The 8560-nt window shown below is 62.4% G+C and overlaps 1 protein-coding gene across 1 annotated transcript; it reads right to left on the minus strand.

Annotated features, from left to right (window-relative positions):
• Positions 1-2225: 2225 nt before the first annotated feature.
• AP3S2 (adaptor related protein complex 3 subunit sigma 2) lies at positions 2226-8424 on the minus strand. The gene is made up of 6 exons (XM_051796544.1): positions 8242-8424; positions 7881-7972; positions 7683-7794; positions 6586-6657; positions 3296-3403; positions 2226-2966 (listed from the first exon to the last, which is right to left on the minus strand). The coding sequence occupies exons 1-6, from the start codon at positions 8308-8310 to the stop codon at positions 2838-2840; spliced, it is 582 nt and encodes a 193-aa protein (XP_051652504.1). The 5' UTR covers positions 8311-8424; the 3' UTR covers positions 2226-2837.
• Positions 8425-8560: the final 136 nt, after the last annotated feature.

The following is an 8560-nucleotide window of genomic DNA, read 5'->3' on the forward strand; positions in this document are numbered from 1 at the left end:
GAGAGTTTCCTCCAGAGCTCCAGGGCAGGAACACCGAGCTCCCGTCCCCTTAGCCCCGTGGCTGCTGGCCGGCGAGGCGGGGGCACGGCTCGGGGCAGACATGGGCTTGGGCTCCCCCCGCACTGGAACAGGCTGAGGAGGCAGCTCTGAGTGGGGAGCAGGTGCCTCCGCCCCGAGCAGAAAGCGACCCCCGGGGCTGCGAGACTCCCGGGACCACCCTCGGGACTCCCGGGGCTGTGGGACCCCCACCGCCCCAGCCCGGAGGCGTTAGCCGGGTGTGCTCGTCCCGTGCCCCTGCTGCGTTGAACCAGCCCCAGCCAGCCAACCCCTACAGCCCGGAGCTCGCCGGGGTCCTGCTGGGGGTCCCCTCCCTCACACCAGCCCTGGCCAGGACAGTCAGCACGGGAGTGGCTAGAAGGGGACAAACCATCACCCGGCAGTCACCGAGCCGGGCTGTGCCCCCTCCTCACAGCCCCTGCAGCACCCCGGCACCCCAGGAACTGTGTCCGTGCTCGGGTACCCCCGCTCATCTCCCCAGCCCAGCCCCTGTACCCCAGCCACAGCTGGCACCCCCTGCCCTGGCAGCGGGGGTTCAGCAATGCTCCCTGCGGGCAGTCACGGCGCTGTGCTCGGGGTGCAGCACTCTCAGGTGCTGGGGAGGAGGCCTGGATTTGGGAACATGCTGTGGCAGGCAAACCCCGGCTGAGCTCAGCAAAGCCCGGCACCCCTGAGTGTCACAGCACAGCCCGACTGGGGCGGGCAGTGGGCTTGGGGCCGGGACCCGCGGGAGTCATCCCCAGGATCCAGCCCCATCTCCCATCTCTGGACCACGCAGGTAGCTCGGAGAGGGAGCGCTGAGACTCCGGGCAGGCCCTGCCCTGCACACCCTGCGGGCCCTCCGCTCGCTCTGGGGTGTGGGAGGGGTCCGGTAACCCCACGCAGCCCCTCCGGGCACGACGCCAGGTCGCTGCCAGCGCCGGGCTCTCACAGCTCCCGCACGACCCACCGCCACCGAGGTCAGGGCTGCAGCCCCACGGGCGGGGAAATAGGGGCACAGGGGTTCAGCCCAGCGCATCCTTGGTGAACCACCCCATGGCAGGCTCGAGGAGAGGGAACACTCGGGGGCGGCAGAGGGGATAGCACGGTCCCCGGTCTCCAGCCTCCCGCAGAGCCGCGGGGCTGAGGCGCCGGCCAGACGCGGGACAGGGCAAGAAGCCGCTACCGGAGCCGTGGAGGAAGCACCTGTGGCTGGACACATCTCCCACCGGCACTGGGGTGCTGCGGTGCGGGACCAAAGACATGACCCACGGCAGCCGACCCCCCGGCCCACCGAGCCCCCGGCCTGGCACAGAGTGGGATACCAGCACCTTGCCCTGGGGCAAGCCAGAGCTTTCCCCTGCAACCATCCCAGTGCTGCCAGACCCCGAGTCCCAGCCCCAGGACATGGCCCACACATCGCTCACCTGCACCCTTCGCTGCCTGTCCTGGCAGGAGGAGGAGAAGGAGGAGAGCCAGCAGAAAAGAGCACTCAGCAGGTTGCCTGGCTCCTTGACCTCCAGGAGCACTGGTGTGGCTGGTGGCCAGCTGGGGAGGGGTTAAGCTGCAGGGAGGGGAAACGACAGGAAAATTCCTTCCAGGCAGAGTCACGGTTTCCCTGCCAGGGGAAGTGGATGCAGAGCCCGGAGCACAGCTGGGGAGCAGAGGAAGGGCCCTCGGCCAGCCCCGGGGGCTGGTGGCCAGATGAAGCTGTGGTGGAGCCAGGGGCGTGGGGCACGTGGCTGGAGGAGCCTGGAGGTCACTGTGGCCCCCAGGACCAGCCACACTCACCCCTGGCCTCAGGGGACCCCAGTCCCACAGCCCCCACACACCCACCAAGCTGTCAGGGCTCATGGCTGCTCTGCCCAGATGTTCTACAGCAGGGAGAGGGCAGGAACGCTGGTAGGGGGTGACCTTTGGCAAAGGCTCAAAGCCGGGGATGCCACTGTCACAGCCCGAACTGGGCCATCACCCTCCCTCCACCTGCTCCAGAAGTGGAGAGTGCAGCCAGCAACACTGCCCTAAGCCCCCCACCCTCCCCTGGGATGTCCTGGGCCCCCTTTTCCACCTCCCGGGCCTCCACCAGCCCAAAGCCCCCCAGGGCTGCAGCCGCCCCAGGAGAGCTGCCCTGGCCCACTCCTGGTGCTCCCACCGGGGCCTGGCCAGCGGCACCCACAGCAGACACAGACACGGGTTCAAGGGCAGTTTATTGGGACACAGGAACACACTCAAGCAGCCCCAGCCTGGCCTGACCCTGTGAGCTGCCACTTGCTCATCCCCCAGCTCACTCAGCTCCCATCCCTCTCGCTGCCATGTCCCTGCTCCCACGGGTCCCCCCCACACTGTGCCCAGGGTTTGCAGCAGCTCCCAGGAGTGACCCCCACCCAGCTGGGGCCCATCCCAGTGAGCAGGACCAGGGCAGGGGACAGCCATGGCCAGGAGGATGGAGGAGACAACCTGCAGCTCCTGATGAAGCTGTCACTACAGGCATGCATTTACCACTGGGAATCCCAAGAATCCTGGGAGAGGCAGGAACCGGCTCTTCCCCCCAGTGAGGAGAGGTTGCACTTCCATGGAGAGGGAGGGGAAGGAAGGGCACCCGCCTTCTTGAGGGACCAGAGAGCAGAACTGAGCCCAGGTCCAGGGTGAGACACCCTCCATCCCATTCTCTGAGCCCTGCCACTGCTCCCTGCCCTCGGTCAGCCCAGGCATCCTGGCAACACTGGCCCCTGGGTACCACACAGGCAGTCCTTGAGAGGAGCCAGGGACCCCAGCTCTGCTTGGCCCCTGCCATGGGCTGCTCACATGAACTGCGACAGGTTGGGCACTTTGATGTTGATGTCCCCGATGTTGATGTTGCGGGGGATCTCGGGCAGGTTGATGTTCTTCACGGCTGACACAGCGCGGGAAGGAGCGGCCGAGAGGCCTCCCTGGGGACAGAGAGACTGTGACCACTGGCCCCTGCCCCACAGCACCCAGGCAGCTGCATCTTACCAGTGACAGTGCAAATAGGGCAATAAACCTTTTATTGCCTCAGGTCATTATCCTGATGGGAAAAGCCACTCCCATGCTTGGGCAGCTCCCCCGTGCTCCTGAACTGCTGATGTCCCCAGCCCCACCCCGAGGGCTCGGGCAGGCAGAAACTGGGGATAGCCCAGATGTCTCCCCCACATGCCCACCCCAGACCTCACAGGCCAGCTCCCCTCGCAGCCCAGGGTCCGTCAGCCCCATGGGGCAAAGCCACAGCATCAACGCTCACCTCTGCCTTCTCCAGCTTGCCCTGGGCCTCCACCTGTGCCACGATCTCATTCATGTTGGTCTCCAGCACCATCCCACCGATCACCATCTCCTGCAGGATGTGGTGAACCTAACAGGGAGGGAAGAAGGGAAGGGAAGGCTGAGAGCCCAGCCCTGGCCTGGCAGCGGCCACAGTGCTGGTATGGAAGCATGTCAGGGGCCAGCATCTCCCCTAAGGAGATAAATCCAGCTCCATCCCCTCCTCAGCTGCCCAGAGAATGAGAAGGTGGCCATGGTCCTTGGCATGGGAAGTCCCACAGTCCTATTTACCACCTGTGCTCTAGAAAACACCCACCCCAGAAGCCAGAGCAAACAGACCACTGGGCACAGGGCAGCCCTCAGAGAGGCCAGATCCAACCATCCTGCTGGCACAGCCTGGCTGCACCACTTCTGACAAAGCCAGTGAAGTCTGATCCCTCCCTGGGCCAGGACCCAGGTCACAGCAGGAATGTGTGCTAGAGAGGACCCTAGTGGGCAGCAGGGACCCCACCGGGCAGGACACTTCTCCCCAGGAGCAGCTCCTTCTCCCCAGAAAGCCAGGCCAGAGCCTGGCTTCTCCACTGTCTCTTAGGAAAGACAGGACTGTGATACAGGCACAGAAAAAGCACAAAACTGCCAAGGGAGTCTATTCCTTCCTTCCCTGGGGTTCCTTAGGTCCAAGGATGAACAGCCAAGGGAGGCTGGTGGAATCATACAGCCACGGCAGGGAAAGGGCCACTCATGGTTTGCAATCTCAGAAATCCCAACCAGCCCCAGGGTGGCAGCCAGGCTGTGCTGGTGGCTGCAATTACCCTGAACTCCAGCATCCAGCTCAGCCAGGCATTCCCTGCACAATCAGCAGCTCCTGCTGAGTTCCTGGCACAGATAATGGATTTATGGGTCCCAGTTACTTCTACGAAAGAGGCTGTGCAGGAGCATGGTCAGGTTACGAGATTGTTTAATGGCCTCACAGGGCCAGGGTGCACTTGTCAACACCACATGGCAAACACTGCCAGGGCAATGCTGGGGAGAATAAAGACAATGAGAAAACCTGCTCCAAGGGGGAAACCAAGCTCTGTGCCAAATGTGAGGTGATCCATCCCAGGGCTCCCCATGAGTTCCATCCTGCTCCGACAGTGCCCAGAGCAGCGAGGTGTGTGGGACCAGCACAGCACGGGGTGAGCCACGGGTACCATGGCAGCTCCTGGGCCTCCCAGAGCCCTGGGACCCCCCTCCCACAGCCCAGCCCCAGCGCACACCGCGCTGGCCAGAGCGAGCAGCCCCCACAGCCCGACAGCATCTGGGAACATCAGGAAATGTTCCTTCAAGGTCTGGCTTCAGCCCAAGTTGGCCCAACACCAACGGGGCAGAAATCCTGAGCAAGCTTTGTTTTCCAAGCCGAAGCACAGCACTTCCTGAGCAATCTGTGTCCCCTGCAGGACCCCACAGCTGCTGAGTGCAGCTCATGCTCCTCTCCAAAGTGGGAAGCACGACCGGGAGGTGGGCACAGATCCCCCCTGAGCCTCCCCATGTGACAGGGGGGCCCCGCAGCTCTGAGGCTGGGGAACCCAAAGCTCAGATAAAAGCACTGGTGTCACTGGTGCCCAACCAATGTCCTCCTTCATCTGTCCACAGCAGGCACAGGGCTCCAGATCTGCAGCAGTTCTGGTCCTACAACCCCTGTGCTGCAGGTAGTGCAAGGTGAATCTTGAGGCAAAGACAGAAATCACAGGATGCAGCCAAATCTGCACCTGAACTCCTGTCAGCCCCTGCCTGGGGAGACACTCACAACCCTGCCAGGGCATCCAAGGGGTGCAAACCAGAGCCCAGCAGGACGCACTGGTACATTCCCAGCACCCCAAACACTGTCCCTCTGTGACCAAGCTCCTGGAAGCACAGGAACATGAGCACATCCGAGAAATAAACACGTGCCAAATATAGAAAGAGACGGGAGGACCAACTGACAGGGGCCAAGACTCAAGTCAAAGCTTGGAAGCGGCAGGAGCACAGGACGCGAAGTAAACAAGGCTGGGAGGGTCTGGGATGACTGAGCTGTACGATCTCCCCTATCAGAACCCCCTGATTCCTGTCTCCTGAACATTTTTCCAGGCAGGAGAGGTCAGAGGAAGGGTGACCCCGCTCTTGCTGGCAGAGCTGACGGGCTATGGGGTGAGGTGCCCTGCCCCAGGGCTGCAGGCTGGCTGTAGGGCTCAGTGTAAACCCAGAGTAAGGCTGAGCAAAAAGCTGCCAGGTCCTGGTCATCCACAGGGTCAGACCCCATGAGCACATCCTCCCCCCACTGCGGGCAGGGGTGATCTGGGCAACTGCCACTGCTTCTCCCACGGCTGCTCCTCCCTCATTCCTCCTTTGATAAACCCTTGATAAGTGCTTTTGCTGACAACATAATCATGTGGCATTTCGGAAAGGTTACAGCTGGGTAAACGGTAAAACCAAAGCTAGATATAAGCAGCTGGGAACACAGAGACCCCACCCACTCACCTGCTCACTCCCCTTCCCTGCCAGTTCCCAAGTTGGAATCACCAACAGAAAGGGGACATTTTTCTTTTCCACTGCTCTTTTTTGTTGACATGTTTTTGTCTTCAGCAAAGCAAGAAAATCTTGATCAACAGCAATGCAAGCAGCACTGTCAGCCAAGCCTCTCCCTGCTCCAAGCCTATTCCTGGCTATCTACTCCTGGCTATCTTCAGCCTCATGACCCAGGAGATGATCAAAGGGGACGGGTTTCCGCCCAGAAACTCAGTCCAGCTCAAGAGTAAGCATTACAGGCTGTGGCTCAAACCAAAGTTTACCCAACACTTTGAATTCCAAATACCTCCATTGTTTGTTCACTTTTTTTCGTGCAGCCATTGTTCCTTCCCTTTTTTTCCCCTGCAGCTGTAGTAAAACGTTAAGGACTCCCAAGGAGTGTCACAGCTGGGGCAGAGGCAGAACGCCCCAGCACCACACCAGAGCCTGCCCAGTTCCACCAGCACAGCCCTGGAGCACAGATCCCTGTCACCTGGCTGCGGTCACCTGGCACCAGTCCCTGAACCATGGCTGGGCACAGCTCACCCCTGGGCTCAGAGCAGCCTAGCACTTGGATCTCTTGTCAAGAGAACACGATGCAGCTTTCTAAGACCCCCGGCTGAATATCTTCGCACCCAGGATCGCAATCCCTGGCCACACAGTGACCCCTGATGCCCCCACACTTTCCTGGCCAGCTCCTGCCTGTGGGAGCGCAGGCTCTGGAGCAGCATGGAGCCCACCACCCACCTTGTCCATGTGGAAGATGAGGTCCAGCTCACAGACATTCTCAAAGCATTTGTCCAGTGTCTCCACAAACACCTGGGGAAGCAGAAAGGACAGTCAGCACAGAGACGAGGCAAGATGGTCACACAGTCCCATGGAACGCTCCAGACATGGGGCAGAGCAGCTGGAAAGATGGAAAAGGCCCTGGGGCTGCTGGTGACAGAAGCTGAACATGAGCCCAAGTGTGCCCAGGCGGGCAAGGAGGCCAGTGGCCCCTGGGCTGTGCCAGCACTGCTGTGGCAGCAAGGCCAGGGCAGTGCCTGTCCCTTTGCTGGCACTGTTGAGACCTCGAGGGCTGTATCCAGTTCTGGGCCCCTCAGACAAGAGACACATTGAGGGGCTGGAGCTTGTCCAGGGAAGGGAACAGAGCTGGGGAAGGGGCTGGAGCAGCAGGAGCAGCTGAGGGAGCTGGAGGGGCTCAGCCTGGAGAAAAGGAGGCTCAGGGGGGATCTTCTCCCCATGTCCCGGTGTTTAAAGGGTGGCTAAAAGGCTGGAAACTCCCTTCATACAAGGAGTCATATGGAAAGTCACAGGGTGATGGATACAAGTTCCTCTTGGGGGGATTCCAGTTAGACATAAAAGGAAAATTTTTCCCAAACAAAACACTCAGCCATTGGAATAATCTTACAGAGGAAGTAATTGGATTCCCTGATGCTGGACGCCTTCAGGTGCATCTGGCCAAGGTGCTGGGCCTTGTCTAGGCCGTGCTTTGAACTGAAAGGTTGGACCAGACAATCCCTGAGGTCCCTGCCAACCTGGGATTCCATGATTCTAGGATTAACTTTTGGACTTGATGCTCTTAAGGGTCTTTTCCATCCTGAAATGATTCTATGGTTCTATTTTTTAAAGCCATTCATTTGGGTTGGCTTCTCCCCCTCTGCCCGTGGCGGAGCAGCCACAAATGGGCTCAGAGGGCACGTGCAGCCCCCCCTTCCCCCTGTGGCCCCCGAGTGGCTCTTCAGGCCTCCCAGGGCTGGCACAGGGATGCCACGGGCATGAAATGCACCTGAAAGGTGTCGGGGCGGGGCTGTGCCCAGGGATGGGACCCTGCAGGGACACACCTGGATGAGGTCCAGGATGCCCAGCTCGCTCTCCGAGGAGTCCACGCAGAAAACAAAGTACAGCGTGGCATAGTGCCGGTAGATCAGTTTGTAGTCCGAGCCGCCGAACAGGCTGTGGGGACACGGGGAAGGCTGAAGGGCTCTGGGGGGGCCATCTGGGCGAGGCACAGCCCGGCACAGCCCCTCCCCGGCCGGTACCTGCCGCACTCGAGGAAGTTGCAGATGTGGTCATCCCGCTTCAGCACCAGGTGGAAGGTGTCGCGGATGATCTGCTGCTGGGCCTCCTCCGCCTGCCGGCAGGACACAGCCGAGGGCACCCGTGGGGGCACGTCCCACCCGTGGGACCCGCGACCCCCGCTGCCCCTGGGACACCGTGAGCCGGCGGCTCCGGGCGACAGGCCCGGTCCCGGAGCCAGCCCGGGGCATCCCGAAGGACACGGCCAGGGCACCGGCAGGGCTCCGCCACCCCGCAGCGACCGCCCCGGCTCCCGGCCCCCCCAGCCCCACCGAGCCCCACCACACCTCCAGCCCCGCACCGATCCCGGCCCCGGTCCCGCACCAGGTGTTGGTAGAAGCGGACGAGCCGCGGCTTCCCGTGGTTGTTGAACACCAGGATGGCGTTGATCATCCCGGCGGCGAGTCGGGCCGGGCCGGGAGGAGGCCCGGGAGCAGCACCGGGAGCAGTCCCGGGACCGCGGCCGCCCCGCAGGAAGCCCCTCGCCCGCCCCGGAAGCGCGGCGGCGGCGGCGGCGCTGCGGCCCGGCCCGGTGGGCTGAGCCCCGCGGGGACCCTGCGAAGCCGCCGGGGCTCGGGACCGGCCCGGGGTGCGGGGTCGGGCTCGGGGGGATGCTCAGAGCCGCTCCTGGGCGGGGGCTCCC

Source organism: Manacus candei, unplaced genomic scaffold (genome assembly GCF_025592945.1).
Source record: "Manacus candei isolate 608988 ecotype Guabito, Panama unplaced genomic scaffold, ASM2559294v1 h1tg000046l, whole genome shotgun sequence".
In the NCBI taxonomy this organism is placed as follows: Eukaryota; Metazoa; Chordata; class Aves; order Passeriformes; family Pipridae; genus Manacus; species Manacus candei.

Bases quoted from the DNA above. Each gene is read 5' to 3' on its own strand.
- AP3S2 (XM_051796544.1), bottom strand. From the start codon at position 8,310: ATGATCAACGCCATCCTGGTGTTCAACAACCACGGGAAGCCGCGGCTC. The intron at 7,795-7,880 runs GTACCGGCCGGG...GTGTCCCCACAG, and splicing joins AACTTCCTCGAGTGCGGCAG to CCTGTTCGGCGGCTCGGACT. The intron at 6,658-7,682 runs GTGTGTCCCTGC...CTGCTTCCCCAG, and splicing joins GCATCCTGGACCTCATCCAG to GTGTTTGTGGAGACACTGGA.